At 36.3% G+C, this 22,038-nt stretch overlaps 1 protein-coding gene across 3 annotated transcripts in view; it reads left to right on the plus strand.

Moving 5' to 3' along the window:
* Nucleotides 1–22,038, plus strand: part of CBFA2T2 (CBFA2/RUNX1 partner transcriptional co-repressor 2) — a 141,312-nt gene that overhangs the window by 85,898 nt on the left and 33,376 nt on the right. For all 3 annotated transcript variants that reach the window (XM_043478908.1, XM_043478907.1, XM_043478906.1), the window contains exons 2-3: nucleotides 14,027–14,170; nucleotides 16,989–17,230. In XM_043478908.1, coding sequence (XP_043334843.1) covers nucleotides 14,053–14,170; nucleotides 16,989–17,230 — 360 coding nt within the window. In that variant the 5' untranslated portion in view covers nucleotides 14,027–14,052. The remainder of the gene's footprint in view (nucleotides 1–14,026; nucleotides 14,171–16,988; nucleotides 17,231–22,038) is intronic.

A 22,038-nucleotide genomic window follows, 5' to 3' on the forward strand; every position in this document is an offset into this window, starting at 1 on the left:
TTGGTTTTGAAAGGTATTTTCTTTTTTAAATTTATTTTGTATTTAAGTATATTTGAATTATAATGTATTACTGCTCTACAGCCAAGTTGCATGTTGATATACCTTCTTTTTCATATTCTTTCCCATTATGATTTATCACAGGATATTGGCTGTAACTTCCTGTGCTATATAGTAGGACCTGATTGTTTACCTATTCTATACCAGTTTGTATCTGCTAATCCCAAACTCCTGATCCAAACCTCTCTCACACCCCTCTCTCTCGGCAACCACCAGTCTATTCGTTATGTCCGAATTTCTGTTTCTTGGATTCCACATTTAAGTGATCTTGTATAGTACTTGTCTTTCTCTTTCTCACTTACTTCACTTTAGTATGATAGTCTCTAGTTGCATCCATGTTGCTGCGAATGGCGTTATTTGGTTCTTTTTTATGGCTGAGTAGTATTCCATTGTATATGTATACCACATCTTCTTTATCCATTCATCTGTCAGTGAAGGTTTAGGTTGTTTCCTTTTCTTGGCTATTGTGAACAGTGCTTCAATGGACATAGAGGTGCATGAATCTTTTTGAATTATAGTTTCGTTTGGATATATTCCCAGGAATGGGATTGCTGTATCATATGGTAATTCTGCTTTTAGTTTTCTGAGGAAGCTCCGTACTGTTTTTCCACCAGCAGCTTACATTTCAACTTATATTCCCACTAACAGTGTAGGATTCCCTTTTCTGTACACCCTCTCCAGCATTTGTTATTTGTAGACTTTCTTAATGAGGGCTCTCTGGAGTGAGGTGGTGCCTCATTGTAGTTGTGACTTGCATTTCTCTAATAATTAGTTGAGCATCTTTTCATGTGCCTATTGGCTATCTGTATTTCTTCTTTGGAGAAATGTCTCTGTAGGTCTTCTGCCCATTTTTCAATTAAGTTGTTCTTTTATTGTCAGATTGTATGAACTGTCTGTATATTTTTGAAATTAATCCCTTATCAGTTGCATTGTTTGCAAATATTTTCTCCCATTCTTTGATTGTCTTTTCAGTTTGCTTAAGTTTTCCTTTGCTATGCAAGAGTTTTTAAGTTTGGTTAGGTCCCTTTTGTTTATTAAAAGAATGTATTCCTACATGAGTATTTGTATATTTAATTTTGAAACTCACAGTGTCTACAGTTTGGAAGATTATAGTCTTTACTTGTCTTCTGTTTTTTTCCCCTTTTCCCTGGCTGCCCATTTTCTCTTTTTTTTTTTTCTTAATTTTCTTTTCATTTTCATTGACATATAATCAACAGGGAGCTCTGTAGAAGTTGAAGGTGTTCTGCAAAATGAAAACACAGTGCTGCTCATTTTCTGTCTCCTTTTTTAGTTTCTTCTCTTCTGGCATGATCCCCCAAATTAGAATACCTAAAAGTCAGTCCTTGAACCTTTGTTCTTTACTCACTCACTCTATCATTTCAAGCTTTAAATAGCATCTGTGTATCATCAATTGACAACATTTAATCACGAGCTCACACTTTCCCACCTCATCTTCAGACTTTTATATCCACCTGCCTATCCAGCATCCCCATCTGAATATCTACTAGGCATGTCTAAGTTAGTTATGATCTCAAACTATACCTCCCACCCCATCTTCGTTTAACATTTTCCTCCTTCTCAGAAAATAGCGACTCCATTCTTCCAGTTGCACAAGCTAAAAATATCAAAATTTTTCCTTGAGCTCTGTCCTCAGCAGTAGGATACTTTGTGGATAGATACTCACGTATTTTCAAATGAATGAATGAGAGAACACTAAAATTCAGTTCAGGAAAAGTTGCTCAACCTCCTCCACTTTTAAAGGGCTGAACCGTAAAAATGTATTTGTTGGAGTCCAGACCCCGAGTACTTCAGAATGTGACTGAACTTGGAGGTAAGGTCTTTAAGGAGGTAATTGAGTTAAAATGAGACTATTAAGTTTGACCCTAATCCAATATGACTGCTCTCCTTAAAAGGGAATTCGGAAGCACAGATGTCTTTAGAAAGACCATGTGAAGACACATGGAGAAGAGAGATACAAAGGAGGGAGTCTTCAGGAAAAAAAACCCTGACAAAACCTCAAACTTCTGGCTTCCTGAATTGTGAGAATAGTCTCTGTTGTTAAAGCTACCCAGTCTGTGATACTTTGTTATGACAGCCAAACTAACTTGCCAGAAAGAACAGTTCCATAAAAATCAGCTATACACTCTTTTTAGGGTCGCAAAGAGCCAGACAAAACTGAAGTGGCTTAACATGCATGCATACACTTTTTTAAAAAATATTCCAATGTAGGGAAGTAACACCTTTCTTACCGTGTTCTTTTTTCTGCCCTCCTTTGTTGTCTTATTCATATTTTCCCTGAGAATGGATTTGCCCTAAAAAGGCTTTAGTAAATAGAAGATGAACATAGGTGACTGACCCTGGCTGTCCAGAACTGGGAGTTGAAAATATCACCAGAGAAATGCAAAGTAGAATGTTCTATGAAACAGTATAGACAAATTGCAGAATGTGGGAAATGGTGAGAGTGAGGAGCTTGTAAACATGCTATAAATGTTTGACTTTATGACTAATCCAAAGAACCTGATTAGTAACTTGAAGAAGAGGATGTGAGTAAACTATTAAAGTATGAACGAGTATTTAGTGTATAAATAGTCACTATCCTGTTTTTTTGTTTTTTTTTTTTACTATCCTGTTTTTAAATTTATTTTTGATTGAAGTATAGGTGATTTATAGTGTTGTGTTAGTTTCTGGTATATAGCAGAATGATTCAGTTTTACACATACATATTTTTTCATATTCTTTTCCATCATGGCTTATTACAGGATATTGAATATAGTTCCCTGTGCTATACAGTAGGACCTTGTTGTTTATCCATTCTCTGTACAATAGTTTGCCAAACTCCCAGTCCATCCTTCCCCCTTATTTCCTCCCTCTTAGCCACCACAAGTCTGTTCTCTGTGTCTGTGAGTCTGTTTCTGTTTCATAAATAAGTTCATTTGTGTCATATTTTAGATTCCACATATAAGTGCTATCATGTGATATTTGTCTAAACAATCAACAAATCTTATTTATTGTAACTCTAAATATTTTTGAAATCTATCCCCATTTTTCCATTCCTGCTGCTGCTCCTGTCCAAGGCCACAATCGTCTCCCACTGTAATAACCTTGAAAGTTAGTCTCTTTCTGTATTATGATCTCATCATTTCCCAACTGTAGCTAGTGATCTTTCTTTTCTTAGGACATATTTCAAGTTTACAAAATAGGAAAAAAACACAGTATAACAAATACCCATGTACCCACTGTTTGTCAGATTTTAATGTTTTGTCTTATAATTTGCTTCAGATCTTTTGAAGCAGTGAAATGTTAGAACTACAGTTTGTGACTGTACCTGATTCCATTCCTTTCCTCCCTTTGCAGTAGTCATCTTGAATTTTATGTTTATTATTCCCTTGCTTAAAAAAGTACTTTACTAAAAAAAAAAGTACTTTACCACATATACATATGTAAATGTAAATCAATCCCTTATCACACATAAATTTTAAATGGTTTTTATACAAGTATCCTACTGTCCCTATTTTTCATACAACATACTCTTTAGCAAGTATGGCTACACTGTTTGGGGATTTAGCTTTTCAATACACAGAGCTTTAATTAGTTCACTTATTTTAACAGTCTTCACTGTTTTTTATGAATAAGCCACAATTGTCTATTCTCTGTTGCTGGACATTTAATGTATGTAAATTTTGTAAATTTTAGTAATAGCTCATCAAGTTATACCAAAAGTCTTGCTGGCATGTAATAAGATTTATGTTGAACTTATTCATTAAAATGAAGAGAGAATATTAGTGATAGTGAGTTTTTCATCCATAAGCATGACAGATCTTTCCAATTATTTGTCTCCTTTCATGTCTTTCAGTCTACTTATATTCTTTATAAAGATTTTATGTATCTTGAGTTATGTTTATTTCTAGGTGGTTTATAATTTTTGTTGTGTATTCTTATCTTTCTGAAATTACTGTTTATTTGCTGGTGTATAGGAATGTAATTTTTAAAGCTATTTATTTATTTTTGGCTATTCTGGGTCATCTTTGCTGCACAGAGTTTTCTCTAGTTGGAGTGAGCAGGGGCTACACTTAGTTACAGTGCAAAGGCTTCTCTTGTTGCAGACTACAGGTTCTAGGGCATACTGGCTTTTCGTAGTTGTAGCATGTGGGCGCAGTGGTTGTGATTCCCGGGCTCCAGAGCACAAGCTCAACAGTTGTGGCATATGGGCTTGGTTGATCTGTTGCACGTGGGATCTGCCAGGACCAGGGATCAAACCTGTGTCTCTTGCATTGGCAGGCGGATTCTTTACCACTGAGCCACCAGGGAAGCCCAGGAATGCAATTAATTTTTAAAATATTAGGCTTTTATCTAGCACCCTTGCTAAACCTGCATGTTTTTTTCTAATACTGGGTGGTAGAGTCTCTTGGGTCGACATAGAAAGTTATCCTGTGTGTGCAAAAGGATCATTTTATTTCTTTCTTTCCAATCCTTATACCCGTTATGGTTGGCTAACAGTCCTGCTGCCATGACTTGTGGTGGTGGTGTTTTAGTCACTAAGTCATGTATGACTCTTGCAACCCCATGGACTGTAGGCTGCCAGGCTCCTCTATCCATGGGATTTCCCAGGCAAGAATGCTAGAGTGGGTTACCATTTCCTTTTCCAAGGGATCTTCCTGACCCAGGAATCGAACCCACTTCTGCATGGCAGGTGGCCTCCTGCATTGCAAGTGGATTCTTTACTGCTGAGCCACCGGGGATTCCTACTATGGCTTAACTCTTGAGTAACTATTGAAAAGAAGCATTGATAATGGACATCTTTTTCTTTCAGAGTTGAAAGGCGATGCTTATATTTCACCAATAAGTATATGGGTTTTTAGAGGAGACCCTGTATCAAGTTAAGGAACTGATCTTCTATTTCTAGTTTTATTCATATTTATAAATGGAACTGGGTTTTATTGAGTGCTTTTGTGTAATTATAGAGTGATCTTAAGGTGGGTTTAGGGGGATTTTTTAAAATTAATTTTTATTGGAGTATAGTTGATGTACACAGTTGTGTTAGTTTCTTCTATGCAGCAGAGTGAATCAGTTACATTTATACATCCATTCTTCTTTAGATTCTTTTCCCATATAGGTTATTACAGAGTATAGAGTTCACTGTGCTATACTGTAGGTTCTTATTAGTCATCTGTCTTATGTTTAGTAGTGTGTATATGTCAATTCCAATATCCCAGTTTATCCCATTCCCCCTTGGATACCATAAGCTTGTTTTCTACATCAGTGACTATTTCTATTTTGTAAATAAGATCATTTGTGTCATTTTTTAGATTCCACATATAAGTGATATCATGATATTTGTCTTTGATTTCAGTACTGTGGCAATCTCTAGGTCTATCCATGTCACTGAAAATTGCATTATTTCATTCTTTCTAAGGTGTTTTTCAAAAATCTGTTAATGTGGTGAATTATTGGGCTTTCTAATATTAAATTATCCTTACATTCTTAGATAAACTCAGCTTGATTGTAATTTTTAAAAAATACATTACTGGATTTGGTTTGCTAATTTTCTTAGCTTTATTGTGAGATAATTTATACATAATAAAATAACCCATTTAATGTAAAAAATTTGAGTTTTAGCTGTTGTATGTAGTTATTTTAACATTGTTATAATCAAGATATGGAATATTTCCATCACCATAGAAAGATTGATCATGCCTCCTAATGTGCCCTTCTGTGGTCAGTTTCTTCCCATCAGTACCAGGCACTGATCTGTTTTTTGTCACTAATTCTGTCTTGTCTGAAGTTTCATATAAATAGGAAACTACAGTATATAGTTTCGTTGTGTGTCTGGCATCTTTCACTTAGCCTAATGCTTCTGGTATTCGTCCATGTTGTTGGATGGTAGTACATTCCTTTTCGTTGATATGTTACAATTTGTCTTTCTTTGATGGCTAGTATATCTTACACCTTTTTATGTCCTCACCAGCCATTTATATATCTTCTTTGAGAATTGTTCCTTCAAATCTTTTTGTGCATTCTTAAAATTGGGTTGTTTGTTATCATCAAGTTGTTAGAGTTATTTATATGTTCTGGGTTATATTTGTTTCTGGTGTCAGATGGCACTAGTTGAAGACAGAAAGGAGAGATGACTAAGAAGGAAATAAGCATAGTCATGAAGGAAGTGGTCCTTCATAGGTATGCTGGTCATCTTTGAGGTTCTCCATTTAGGTCTGTCTGAATTTTGGAAGAACATCAGATAACTAGCCTCCTTTTTGTGGCTCTTCAGCTTCATGTTGTTAGTGTTCTGTCTTTAAATAATTTTTTTTCTGTTTTAAAGTAATTTTTATTTGTTACTTTCTTTCATTGTCAATACTAGAAGTCTCTTTACATCCAGGCTTTAGAAAATAAAACGTTATTCAGATGAACCACTTTGGTGGATGTGGTTTTTTACAGAAAGGTTTACAGGCATAGGAATAAAAAATAAACTAAGAATTAGGCATTTGAATTTTTCCAGTTTTTAATCAACCATAGTAGAGATCAGTAAACTGTGGCCCACTGCCTGGTTTTGAAAATAAAGTTTTATTGGAACACAGCCCAGTTCTTTGTATATTGTCTACTGTGCCACCACAGCAGAGTTGAATAGTTGTGACAGAGACCATATGGCCCAAAATGCCAAAAATATTTACTGTCTTGCCCTTTGCAGAAAGTTTGCTGATCCCTGACTGTAGAAAATGTGTTAAATTAAATTTTCAATGTATTTATGAATGTGGAATGGAAACGTCTGTTTTTTTCAATCCCTATCATTAGTATATGGTCAAGCATTTATTTTGTTTCAGTTGGGTTCTGTTTTCAAAGTCCCTTGTAAAATACTTTATGGTAGTTTCTTTACCTGAATACTTATGCCTCTGTTTTTGTTGAATAATAAATTATCTCTCATTGTAAACAATTATTCCTGGCTATCGCTGCATATGAAGCCTGCATGTTGTTAGAAAGTTGAATGCATTGTCAGGTTTGTGGCAGAGCTACAAGAATGGGAAATGCTTATCCTTAAGCCTTATAAGCCTATAAGTGCAACAGTAATTTTGATGTTCTTTCCATGATCTTTAAAAGATTAAAATACTCAGTTTTGGAAATGCTGCTTACCTGATAGTTACACATTTAGAACATTTACCTATGCTTGACAATTTTTAAAGAGAAATAGTGGTCAAGAAAATCTTTTTCCTGATTTTTTCCTTGGTCTGATACTGACTTTTGGGGCAGCATTCAGACCATACACGTCATGCTTTTTGTCCAGAAGTGCTGCCTGGACAGCCCATGTAGCCTTCCCAGTAAACTTGTAAAGACTTCCCTGGCCTTCATGAATTAAGTAATGCTTCTACTTCTTTATTTTCTTAGTATTTTGTACACATTTAAATATATTTGTCTTTCCTGTAACTCAGGGTCCTGTCTTCTTTTTCTCTTTCCCAGAGTCTTACAAATACAAGGCAGTTGGTATTACAGAAACTAGAGCACCTCAAAATTCAGCTACAAATGATTGCAAATAGTTCAGTTACATATCAGTAGAGAATTGTGGTGTGCTCCCACAATGAACTGTCATGAATTGACTTTTTTAAATTTTTATTACAGTATAGTTAACTTACAGTGTTGTGTTTCTGTTGTACAGCAAAGTGAATCAGTTATACCTATACTTATATACAGTCTTTTTTAGATTCTCTTCCCATATAGGTTATTACAGAGTATTGGGTAGAGCTCCTTGTGCTATATATAGTAGGTTCTTGTTAGTTATATGGTGTATATTTATACTAGGCTATGTACTATAAGTATTTAAATATACTATATGTATTTATATATAGTAATGTGTATATGTCAATCCCAATTTCCTAGTTTATCCCTCCCCCACCCATCATTCATTTGTTTATTAAAAATAAAAGTTGTGGAATTAGAACTTTCAGGACATACTGTTAAATTATAAAATGAAACAAAAAAACAAGGAGCAATACAGTTTGTATGTGGTATAGATCAGTTGCCTATTGGTTTATTGCTACAACAAACCATGTTAAAACTTAGTGGCTTATAAATCTATGAGACAGGAGGTTCTGTTCTTGCATGTGCTCATGTATTCATGTCTGCAAGCAGTTAACTACAGATCATACTCATTAGGTTAGGCTCTTATATGTTTGGGGATTATCTCATTTGTAGAGAGAAAGAATGGGTGGATATACAAGAAACAGATTTAGGTAGTTTTGGATGAGGTGTGGGGTATATAGGGACAGGAGCAGGGAGTATTTCTTTTTATATCATATATTAATTTTTGAACCATATAAATTTATGCTTATACATACAAAAAAGAAAATTATCTACCTAACCTCTGCCCACCTCCCGCCCTCCCCCAAATAGTTCTGTTTAAACTATGACAGTTGTTTCTTAGTTAGGAATCTGATTTGTTTTAAAGAACTGGTAATGACTTCCTTGGTTCACCCTGTTTGGAATGATCAGTATTCCTGTGCTATTCATCCGAAAGATCTATCAGTTCAGTTTAGTTCAGTTCAGTCACTCAGTTGTGTCCAACTCTTTGTGACTCCATGGACTACAGCATGCCAGGCCTCCCTGTCCATCACCAATATCATGAGTTTACTCAAACTCATATCCATTGAGTCGGTGATGGCATCCAACCATCTCATCCTCTGTTGTCCCCTTCTCCCGCCTTCAATCATTCCTAGCATCAGGGTCTTTTCAAATGAGTCAACTCTTCGCACGAGGTGGCCAAAGTATTGGAGTTTCAGCTTCAGCATCAGTCCTTCCAATGAACACCCAGGACTGATCTCCTTTAGGATGAACTGGTTGGATCTCCTTGCAGTCCAAGGGACTCTCAAGAGTTTTCTCCAACACCACAGTTCAAAAGCATTAATTCTTTGGCGCTCAGCTTTCTTTATAGTAAGAAAGTATAACTATAGTATAGTAAGATCTATATTCAGCTTATTTTTCTTAGAGATGATAATCAGGAGCACTTGACCATAGCTTCTACTCTCCAGAACTTCTCCAGAACTTAGCATAGATAAACATCTCAGTGGTCAAGTAAGATCATTAACAAGGTTATTGGGAGGGGATATGTCACAGAAACCATAGTCACACAGCAAGTAAGTGACAGAGCATCCTTCACATCAAGCTCGCCTTCTTTCACCTAAATTTCATTCCCCTTTGCAGCTCTGGGATTTCCACCTCTTTCCAGTTGTTTGTGGGCACTCCTTCCCCTCACATAGTTGCATTTGTCTTCTCTCTTATATATACTTCTCGTATTTATTGCTTCTTCGTCAACCTCAAAGTAATTTTTTAAAAACTGTAATTAAAAAAAAACACTAATGGAAAAGCAGTTTATAATGACTTGTAAATGCCCTCATTTGTGGGCAGTTTATCATACAAGATTCTTCCCAAGTAGGACTTAGTTACACAGGATGTTTATGTTTGTGTTTAGCATTACTTTCTCTTAAAGCTACAGAATAATTCTGCCCTTTAGTTTCATGTTTGATTCTTCAACTCCTTATGTGAGGGGGGGATATATCACAGTACCCGCACACAGAGAACCGTTTATTATTTGTTCTCTTTTGTCATTTTTCTGTTTTTGTAGCATCTTTCACAATGGAGGGGTAAAATCATTACCCAGACATATTTTCCCGTGTTTGTCCTTCTTCTTTAGCTCAAGTTGTTTGGCTTTATGTTGTTAGGTGGTGAAGCATCAGTGGTTTTGCAAATTCATGCAATCACATTTCCAATATATTCAGATATTTTCAATAATCAAAGCACAAACTCATAGAGTGACTGAATAATTACATTGAACTTTAGAATCTGTGTTTAAGATCTAGTTGAACCTTTCTGATAAAACTAAGGGTTAATTTAATTTTCTAGGACTGAATACTTTGTCTCTTTAATGGTTCAGGTAGTGGTGTTTATGGACTCAAGACAGTTTAAAAAATAGAATTTCTTCTGTTTGAACTTTTAAGTTTTTCTGGAATTGAAAAGAGCTCAAAATATGGTTGCTTCTTTCAAGGGATCTAGCTAGATGTTTTATAAAACATCAGTTTAAAAAAAATTCAGAAATGATGTCACTCTAAAAGTGATTGGCCACCAAGCAGAGTGTTTAAATGCCTACTTTGGAATATACTCCTTATCCACCATCTGAACAACTGCTGGATTTATCAGATTATGAACCAGGATAGGCTCTCATGTTATCAAGTGCAGTCTTGCTGCCCAGCTTCCAACACACCATCATCTTACATTATACTTGTTACTTTTGCAACTGTTAATTCTTAGATTTTTTCCATACAATATCACTGAGGTCGCATGGACTGTTGATCGTATACTCATTTTCTGTGAGAACAAATGTCAATATTGGTCATAGTCACAAGGCAAGTTAAGTGATAAAATCAGGCACTAGTCTTCATGTTTTCTAATCATCATTAGTATTCTTTCTTAAAGTACCCTTTTTATATCCAACCACTAGCATTATCTCTAATCCTTACAACAGGATGAGGCCCAGAAAAGTGAAGTGATTTAATAAAATTCATGCAGGCTGTTAGAATGATGGTTCACACCAAACCTTTCCATTTCTGTACCCATACTCTTCCTGCTAGACAGTGTTGTTGCCTGAAACCTGAGGCATATCACTAGTGTTGCAGGTTTGTGAGTAGTAATGTGAATAAAGGACAGGTAGTTTTAACCTATAAATGACACTCTGGAGTTTGAGTTTTTCCCATTTTCTAAGCTTTCAGTTGGTCTATAATTCAGTGTTCTTTAGTTGGGCTGCCCTGAGTTTTTCATTCTGCCAAGTGCTTAGTGCTAAAACACATCTCACTGCTGAGCCCTCCTCGGGCCTTTGGCGCCCTTGCTGTAAAGGCAGGTGGTCTGAAGAAAGGCTCCCTCTAGGTTGTTGCACATTGTACACAACACGTAACAGTGCGAGACAACTGTCAGCTCCTTCCTTCTTTTCTCCCCTCACCCTCCAGAAGCTGGGCCCAGATGGAAGAGCTGGAAGCATGTCAGCTGCGCTCTGAAGGGCATTGAGAAAACACTGTCAAGAAGAAAAAGGCAAACGTGATAGCTAATTAGTCCACTAATCAGACAGGACGACCATCAATTTTATAGTGAAAATGTCCCGGACAGAGAGATGGAAGGGTTGGCAGAGTATTGCCCACATGGCTCTCAGAGAGCTGCACATTTTTGTCAGGGGATTTGTAACTTGGGATTGCTACCCTGATTGGCTTTACGTATTCATTTTCTCTCTCCCCAAAATGTGGCCACTGCAAACTAAAGTAGAAAAATTCTTTTGGGGGATATTTTCTTCATGAGAAAGTGCCCTTTTTGCCAGTGTCATGAATGCTTTTAGATGTATTGTGTTTATAGCTATGATCTCAGTGAAGGAAAACTTTGATGTAACATTCTCATTTCTCTATTTCTTGTATTTTGAATTTAGCAGTTATTAGAGAATAAGTGCATGGTACTTAAGTGAAAAACTTGGAATTGCTGAGAGGAACATAGCTCAACTTAAAGGTTATTCTGGTAGCCCTAACCCTATTTTTAACCAAGTAGGTAACAAGCTTCCTTTAATGGGAAAAATAACTCTCTGAAGGTATTAGAACGTTACTGTTCAAGTCCTATTCATATTAGCTCAGACCTAATTCTAATGTCAAGTTTAATCTACCCAATCTGATTTTCTGGGATTTGTTGCCATCGAGTATTATCAAAAAGCTATAATTTGTCCTTGTGGATGAAGTAACCTGTGTTTAGGGTCACCTCTACTTTTATTTTATTTTTTGGACACTCATCATAAATGACATGCCTGGTATCAGAGATGTTGTCTCCACTCTTTTTTCTTACTTAGAGTAGTTATACGTAAACATGTATTTCATCATCCATAGTAATTTATATACAGCCAGCTGTGATTCTGTTTCCATGCCATGCAGTTGATGTTCACTTGTCTGGATAGTCCCGTATTAGCTACCCACCCCCCACTACTTTGATTAATTTATAAGAAGTCAGGAAAGAATGCAGTTGAGATAAGCTGAATTCTTAACCTGGTTTCTTTCTTTCCCAGCCACTGTTCTCACTGTTAACCTTTGTGTCACATAATCCCTTGACCTTGCTGCCTTGCCTTAGATTCCTAGGATTGCCATAGCAAAGTCCCACAAACTGAGTGACTTAAAACAATACTATTCTCTCACAGTTCAAGAGGCCAGATGTCCAAAATCAAGGTACCAGCAGAATTGATTCATTCTTGGCCTCAGAGAAAGAATCTTTTTTATCCTTGTCTTCTAATTTCAGGTAGTTACGGACAGTTCTTGGCATTCTTTAGCTTGCAGATGGCACTGTTCCAGTCTCTGCCTCCATTGTCACATGGTGTTCTCTCTGTGGGCCTAGGTCTGTCTTCAGGTAGACTTCCCTCTGTCTGTGTTTTCCCTCCTCTTACATCATCCTCTTATAAGGACATCATATTGGATTTAGAAACTACTCAGATAATCCAGGATAATCTCCTTCCCTTAAGATCCTTAATTACATCTTCAAGGACCTTTTTTTCCAAATAAGGAAACATTCACAGTTCAAGGAATTAAGAGGTGGACATATTTTGGGCAGCCATCATTCAGCCTATTATACTCAGTAATCATTGTCATAACTTCTCAGTCCTCTAGGTAGATATGTTGGTATTAGGTTGGTACAAAAGTAATTACAGATTCAGAACATGAATTTTAAATTATTGTAACCGGGCTCAAACACATGTTTGTTAATCAAAATAGGAACCATTACAATCAACACATATTTGCCTAAGAGGAAGAAGTTTGTTTACTCCTGTAGCATAAAAATCGGTGCTTCAGGATTCGAGCAACTCTTGGAAAGCATTTTCTGCCTCCTGCTGATTGTGAAAGCATTTTCCCTGCAAAAAGTTGTCGATGCTTGAAGTGGTAATTGGACGGCCAGAGGTCAGTGGGGGATGAGGCAAAGCATTATATCCCAGTTCATTCAACTTTTGAAACATTGGTTGTGCAACATGCAGTCGGAATTTGTGGAGAAGAATTGGGCCTTTTCTGTTGACCAATGTTGGCTGCAGGCATTGCAGTTTTCAGTGCATCTCATTGATTTGCTAAGCATACTTCTTAGGTGTAATGGTTTGGCTGGGATTCAGGAAGCTGTAGTGGATCAGACGGGCAGCAGACCACCAAACAGTGACCATGACATTTTTTGGTGCAAGTTTGGCTTTGAGAAGTGCTTTGGAGCTTCTCATCCAACCACTGAGCTGCTTATCACCTGTCACATAAAATCCACTTTTCGTCACATGTCGTAATCCAGTCAAGAAATGGTTCATTGTTGTTGTGTGAAATAAGAGAACACAACACTTCAAAAAATGACAGTTTTTTTGGACTTGTAGTCAGCTCATGAGGAACCTGCTTATCAAGCTTTTTCACCTTTCCAATTTGCTTCAAATGCCAAATGACCATAGAATGGTCGACGTTGAGTTCTTGGGCAACTTCTCATGTAGTCGTAAGAGGATCAGCTTCGCCGATTGCTCTCAGTTGTCAACTTCTGATGGCTGGCCACTGCACTCCTCATCTTCAAGGCTCTCATCTCCTTTGCAAAACTTGATCCACTCCTGCACTGTGTGTTCATTAGTACTTCCTGGGTCAAATGAATTGTTGATGTTATGAGTTGTCTCTGCTGCTTTATGACCCATTTTGAACTCAAATAAGAAAATCACTTTTTGTCTAACATAATTTTCCTATTCTAAAGTAAATATAAAATAAATGGCAAGTGATGTCCTTAGCAAAAAAAAAAAGAGATATGTACATATAACATAACTACACTTATTTAAGAATGTATCAAACAGCAAATTTCAACAATGCAAAAATGCCAATTACATTTGTACCAATGTAATATTTCAGATTGTTGTCACTATTTTTATTATCTTACAGGAAATTCTGACTTCCATTCCTTTTATTCTTTACAGTTGGTGCTGACAAAAGGGTGCCAGCGATGCCTGGATCTCCTGTGGAAGTGAAGATACAGTCAAGATCCTCACCTCCCACCATGCCACCCCTTCCACCAATAAATCCCGGAGGACCCAGGCCCGTGTCATTCACTCCTACAGCATGTGAGACCTCTTAGTTACTTGGGTTTGTGGTTCACAGTGATGTTTGGATCTAAATGAATGTCATTAAGTCTTCTATGTATACTACTCAACGTTTTCTTAATGGCTATTAACATACACACATATATTTGGTTGTTTCTTTTTCCCTCAGAGAATAGTACATAACTCTTTCAGGTACTTGGAAATTTAGTAGTATAAATATTTTGTTTTCATATTTTTGACTTAAAAGTATCTATTTTAATTTCTTTGACTCTAAAAGGATGAATCTTCAATTATGATACTGATTCATAGGATTCAAAGTAAATTTTATAAAATTATTGAACTACTCCACGAGTGTCATGGTAAGGTTTTTTTTACAAAAGAAAATGATTGTTTTATTAGTTTAGCAGGGCTGCTTTAACACAGTTCCAAAGACTGGGTGATTTAAACGACAGAAACTTATTTTTTCACAGGTCAGGAGGTTAGAAGCCTAAGACCAAGATGTCAGCAGATTGGTTTCTTCAGAGGCTCTCTCTCTGTCTTGAAGAGAGCTGCCTTCTTGCTCCGTCCTCTCATAGCCTTTCCTTGTGCATGTGCATCCTTGATGCTTCTTCCTCCTCTTCTTAGAAGTACAGTAGTCATATTGGATTACCACCTAGGTCATGACCTCACTTAACCTTTAAGGGCCCTGTCTCCAAATACAGTCATGTTCTAAGGTACTCTGGGGGTCAGAACTTCAACATAGGAATTTGAGAGGGGGATATAATTTGGTCCATAACAATCCTTTCCAATTTGCTAAATATATATTTATTTAGACAATAAATATAAATAATAAATATATAATAAGTTGCTCAGCCTTATTAGTCAAAAAGGAACTAAAACCAATGTAGTACTGTGTACACCCACAAGAATGTTATGAATGAAATAAGAGCATTAGGTCTTGGTGAGAGTATATGTGGAGCAACTTGAACAATAAATTGTTTATAAGAACATTTTTTGGGGGGAAAAAAAAAGAACGTTTTTTGGTACTATCTACTAAAGCTGAATTTCCCCAAACCCTGTAACTTATCAAATTTAGCCCTAAACCCTCAATTTTAAAAAGTTTAATTATTTATGGTCCCAAAACATTTGAAGTTAAGTAACTGGCAACTGGAATAATTTGAGCAAGAATTTATGATATGAAGTTTGGTATCTTTTTCCCTTAATTTCTGAAATTTTATCTCACAGTTAAACAGCCTTAGATAAAGGTACTGTCTTTGAAGTGCAACAGATTTAAATCTAGACTATCATTCAGATTTCAAGATACACACTGTAGAATTTTATGTGTATCTGTATGTGTAACTAAATTGAGCCCTTTTGACCTCCATACTTGACTGTTTAGGGGTGAATATGTGTTATTTCAGAAAATGTGATCACATACTTTCATTGAAGAAACTGTAAAACAGCCCGAGGGAGTATCAGAGTGGCCAAAAGCGTGGTAATGTATTGTATTTATGGGTTGCTTCAAAAGAGGGCAGCTCTCCAGTGGCAAAGGTCCTTTCTATGAACAAAGAGAAATGGTATACCTTTGCAGCTAATTTTCTGAATTGCTGAGGTTGAGTGTTGAACCTTCCTTTCCAGTAGTAGCTCTAATGTCCTCTCTTGGAAGACAGTAGAAAGATCACCATCTTTTTTCTCAGCCTGTTAACCTTTTATGCAGTGAGCCTTTTAGCAACATTTTAATGAACACTTTGATAGCTAATTATGATATACACAGATGTATATTTCTCAAGAAGTGGACAGTCTTTCAAGGCTGTATAGAAATATAGAAAAAACTAAGTATAATTTGGTAAGTAAAATAAGCGGCACATGTACATAGCACAAAGAAAAGTTATGAAATCTAGTAGGAGCAACATGCATGCATGCTGAGTCGCTTCTGTTTTGTCCAACTCTTTGCAACCTCATGGACTGTAGCCTGCCAGGCTCCTCTGTCACACTGTCTTGTCAAATAATGCTTCTTAATACAGGTGATATGTTTTTAGACCTTGTTTTATTTTGCTAAATTTTTAGGCCTGGAAATGATTAAATAAAAATCTATTGACACTTAGGCATATTTATTTTATTCATCAGGGAAGAAGGGACTTTGCCTCCAAGACCATAGCTCTAGAGTTGTGTTCCAGATTAAAACTACAAGAAATCAGTGTTCAGAACAATGGGCAAATAGGAAAACTGTAATTAATCACATATATTATCATTAGAGCAGAAATATAGAATGAAAGTGTCCCATATGGTATCTAGAAAATGCTTGGCACTATCAAGGCAGAGAAAAACAGATTTTGATGAACGTGAATATTCTGAATGGTCAAAGAGATACATATCTCATTGTAGGAATAAGTCAATAAACCTATGGAGTAGAAAAAAAAATTCTCATATTAATGCAACTCTCTGCTTTCTGATAATCTTGTTCAAATGCTATATATTTAATTGACCGCTTTGCTTCTTCAGGAGTCTGAAGTTGGGATCGATATCGTGTTGAAAATACATATTCTACCAGATTCCGCTCATGCTACCCATTGCAAGAAGTCTTAAAAGCTACCCTTCCTTCCCACCCCCGACACCTGCAGAAGTTAGATGTCCCTTCTCTTTGCTCTTCTCTCTTAACACATCTGTGTTACTCTGTTACCATTTTTTACCTGGCCATCTGTCTCACTGAAAGCAGTGTTGTTGAGGGCTGACTCAGTGTCTTCTATACACTTTTATCATGTGATTTACAAAATTCAAATCAATAAATGAGAGAGAATGCAAAAAAGAAGAAATAACAGAGATCGTTGTGATTTGCACTTAAACCAAGTTTTTCTTTTAGTGAGCAATGGCATCAACCATTCTCCTCCTACCCTTAACGGCGCCCCATCACCACCACAAAGATTCAGCAACGGTCCTGCCTCTTCCACATCATCTGCACTCACTAACCAACAGTTGCCAGCCACTTGTGGTGCTCGGCAGCTCAGCAAGTTGAAACGCTTCCTCACCACTCTGCAGCAGTTTGGCAATGACATCTCACCTGAGATTGGGGAGAAGGTGCGGACTCTTGTTCTAGCACTGGTGGTAAGTATGGCATCACTGTCAACGACTGCTTTGAGTATGTGGCTCAGAACTGAAGCCAGCAGAGAAATTGTGCACACTTCTCCTCATTCCGAAACTTGTAGCAGTGTGGTAAATTCTACAGTCTAGATTAGTTTAATTTGTACAATATTGTTGAATCATGGGTTTCAGTTGTGGATAATGTTTATCAGTTTAATTCCTTTAAGCAACTTTGAATTTGTCTTAAAACTGAGTTTCAACAGATCCACTGAGGTTCCACCAAGTTTTGTTACTTAATAATATATTCAGTGCCTGGTGTGTTGTTTCCTCATACAAATACAGTATCTTTAGGATTTTCAAGGTACACATAATTTTTTTTTCTATACTGAGGGGCAAATCCATGCTATAAGTTAGAGATTTTCTTCCATTGACACCTGGGAGGGTTCAACTCTCAGTATATGTAAGAGAAGAGCTACCAGTTCTTAATGTTTGTAAATTGAATTCCTCAAGATTTACCTCAACTAAAAGCACACTGTGCTCCTGCATATTATGTGATAAAGATGATTCACACAACTTGGCATTTCTCAAAGTGTATTTAGTGACCCGTTGGATTTCTCAAGACCCTTTCAGGAAGCCCAGGAGGTGAAAAGCATTTTCATAATAATATTAGAGTATTACTTATGTTTTGACTCTTAATTCTCACATGATTGTTCAGTGAAATTTTCTAGAGATTATATGATGAGGATATTGCAACACATTAAATGCAGAAGAGTCCAGCTTTCTTTTATTAAGTTATATAGCAGAGACATTTGCAAAAGAGGGGCTTCCCTGGTGGCTCAGACGGTAAAGAATCTGCCTGCAATGTGGGAGACCTGGGTTGGGAAGACCCCCTGGAGAAGAGAATGGCAAACCACTCCAGTATTCTTGCCTGGAGAATTCCATGGACAGAGGAGCCTGGCAGGCTGCAGTCCATGGGGTCGCAAAGAGTCAGGCAGGACTGAGGGGCTGACACTTTCACTTAAAGTTACAGTGGTGTGTTAGTTTCGGGTGTACAGCAAAGTGCTTCAGTTATGTTCTTTTTCAGAGTTTTTTCCATTATAGGTTATTACAAAGTATTGAATATAGTTCCCTGTGCTATGCAGCAGGTCCTTTTTGTATATCTGTATTATACATGGTAGTGTGTACCTGTAAACCCCAAATTCTTAATCTGTGCCCCTCCCACTTTCCCCTTTGTTAGACATAGTTTTTATCATAAATAGATATTGAATTTTATCAGAAGCTTTTTATGTGTCTATTGAGATGATAATATGGTTTTATTCTCCAGTTTGTTAATGTCATGTATTACATTGATTGATTTATGAAATTCACGGTGTATAATCCTTTTAAAGTATTGTTGGAGTTGGTTTGCTAGTATTGTTGAGGATTTTCCCATCTGTGTTCATCAGTGGTATTAACCTGCAGTTTTCATTTTTTTGTAATATCTTTATCAGGGTGATTGTCACCTAATAGAATGAGTTTGGAAGTGTTCGCCCCTCTGCAAGTTTTTTGAATAGTTTCAGGAGGATATATGTTAACTCTTTTCTAAATGTTTGGTACAATTCACCTGTGAAGCCACCTGGTCCTAGACTTTTCTTTGTTGGGAGTTTTTTAATTGCTTATTTAATTTCATTGCTGGTAATTGGCCCACTCATATTTTCTATTTCCTCATAGTTCAGTCTTGGCAGATTGTATGTTCCTAAGAGTTTGTCCGTTTCTTCTAGGTTGTCCCTTTTGTTGGCATATAGTTGCTCCTAATAGTCTCTTACAGTTCTTTTGTTTTTCTGTGGTATTGGTTGTAACTTCTGCTTTTTCATTTCTTATTTTATTGATTTGGGCCGTCTCTTTTTTTTTTATTAGTCTGACTAAAGGTTTATCAGTTTTGTTTATCCTTTCTAAGAACCAGTTTTTAGTTTCATTGATCATTTTTTTTAAATCTCCACTTCATTTATTTCTGCTCTGATCTTTATGCTTTTTTTCCTTTTGCTAACTTTGGGATTTGTTTTTTCTTCATTCTCTAGCTGCTTTAGGTGTAAGCTTAGGTTGTTTATTTGAGATTTTTCATATTACCTGAGGTAAAGTAGTATCACTGTAAACTTCCCTCTTAGAACTGCTTTTGCTGCAACCCATAGGTTTTGGGGTGTCATATTTTTATTTGTCTCTAGGTATTATTTTTTAATTTCCTCTTCGATTTCTTCAGTGATCCCGTTGGTTGTTTAGTAGCATATTGTTTAACCTCTGTGTGTTTGTGTTTTAAAAGATGCTTGATATGATTTCAGTTTTCTTGTATTTACCAAGGCTTGCTTTATTGCCCAGCATGTGATCTGTCCTGAAGAATGTTCCATTAGCACTTGAAAAGAGTGAGTATCCTGCTGCTTTCAGATAGAATGCCCTATAAATATCAATTAAGTCCATCTGGTATAATTTGTTACTTAAGACCTGTATTTCCTTATTGATTTTCTGTCTGGGTGATGTGTTCATTGATTAAATAGAGTATTAAGGTTCTTTGTATCTGTTAACATTTGCCTTGTATATTGCTCGTGTGTTGGGTACATATATATATTTATAATTGTTCTATCTTCTTGGTTGATCCTTTGATCATGATATTTGGTGGGTTGGTGGTTTTTTTTTTTTTTTTTTTTTTTTTTTTTTTTTTTTTTTCTTTTTTTTTTTGAGTGGGCAGGGAGGTTTGGCCACACCACTCAGCTTGTGGGATCTTAGTACCCTGACCAGAAATTGAACCTGGGCCCTCGACAGTGAGAGCATGGTGTCCTAACCACTGGAGCACTAGGGAATTCCCAGTCACAGTCTTTAAAGTCTATTTTGTCTGATACGAGTATTGCCACTCTGACTTTCTTTTGATTTCTGTTTGCTTGGAATACCTTTTCCCATATCCTCTCTTTCAGTCTATATGTGTCTCGAGATCTGACATATGCCTCGTCCTCAGTCACTTAGTCCTATCTGACTGTACACAGCCCTTTGGACTGTAGCCCTCCAGGCTTCGGCAGCATATACATGGGTCCTGTTTTTGTGTCCATTCAGCCAGTCTGTCTTTTAGTTGGAGCATTTAGTTCATTTGCATTTAAGGTAATTATCAGTATATATGCTCATATTGCCATTTTGTTCATTGTTTTTTGGATTTGTTTTTTAGGTCCTTTTTGCCTTTCTTCTTTTGTTCTCTTCTGTGATTTGATGACTATCTTTGGTGTTGTGTTTTAATTCCTTTTTTGTTTGTGAATATATTATAGATTTTTGTTTTACAGTTACCATTAGGTTTTTGTATAGTGGTCTCTCTCTATACATACACACATGCTTGTTTTAAGTTGCTGGTTTCTTTCAGATGAGTTTTAGATACGTTGCATTTTATACTCTGCTCCCCTCATGATTACTGTTTTTGGTTTTATATCTTACATCTAATTGTTTTATGGGTCCCTTAACTGCTTATTGTGGATACAGAAATGTTGCTACTTTTGTCTACCCCACCCTCCAGTAGCTTTGTGTATGGATGATTTCCTGCCTTTATTTTATATTTGCCTTTACCAGTAAGCTTTTCCATTTCCTAGTTTTTTCATCACTTTAAGTATATTGTGCCACTCCTCTTTTTTTTTTAGCAGTTTCTGCTAAAAAATCAGCTGATAGCCTTATAGGAATTCCTTTTTATGTTGTTTGTTATTTTTCCCTTATTGCTTTTAATATTCTGTTTATCTTTAATTTTTGTCATTTCTGCCTGGGCTTGGGTGACTGTTTCCTTTCCCAGTTTTTTTTTTTTTTTCCTTTCCCAGTTTAAGGAAGTGTTCAGCTATCATCTCTTAATATGTTTTCTCAGACCCTTTCTCTTTCTTCTTCTGTGTCCCCTATAATGCAAACATTAGTGCATTTGATGTTGTTCTAGAGGTCTCTTACACTGTCTTCATTTTTGTTCATTTTTTTTTCTGCTTGGTGGCAGTGATTTCCATACTTTGTCGTTTAGCTCATTTATCGATAATACTATCTATTTAGTCTACTATTGATTCCTTTTAGTGAATTTTTCATCTCAGTTGTATTCTTCACCTCTTTTTGGTTGTTTTTTATTATTTTCTAATTACTTCTTGAAAAATTCTGGTTTATTGCTCTGTGTATCCATTTTCCTCCCAAATTCTTTGATCATCTTTACGATCGTTACTCTGAACTCTTTCTTAGGTGGATTGCCTATCTCTACATCACCTGTTCTCCTGGGGTTTTATTTTGTTCCTTTGTCTGAAACATTCTGCTGTTGCCTCATTTTGTCTACATTTTTCTTTGTATTTTTATGTATGTGGTAGGTTAGTTACATTTCCCGATTCTGGAGAAGTAGCTCTCTGTAGGAGATATCCTATGCATCCCAGGAATGCACTCCCGTCTCGTCATCCAAGGAACAGGGGCCAACTGTTCCTACGGTAGTGTCTGGCATGAATTTGCAGACTTGGTTTTTATTTCCTTACAAAAGTTTGTATCCATCACAAGTGTTTTTAATTCTCAGTTTTGTTTTCAGATATAGTGATTATTGATAGATGTAACCCACAATAATTTAGGGATTACAAGACAAAAGTTTATTAACTGCTGCTTTAAAACATTACTCAGTATTGTGCAGAAGAAACTACTTTCATACAAGACAAAATGTAATAAGTGACTTCTTTATCATGCGAGATTCTGTCCCTGTTGTTTTGTATAATTGTAGGTGGTTCATTATCATTGCTGTATAATGTTTCATTATAGAAATATACCACAATTTATACTGTTTAAAAATATTTATTTCTGGCTGTGTCGGGTTGTCATTA

Source organism: Cervus canadensis, chromosome 10, assembly GCF_019320065.1.
Source record: "Cervus canadensis isolate Bull #8, Minnesota chromosome 10, ASM1932006v1, whole genome shotgun sequence".
In the NCBI taxonomy this organism is placed as follows: Eukaryota; Metazoa; Chordata; class Mammalia; order Artiodactyla; family Cervidae; genus Cervus; species Cervus canadensis.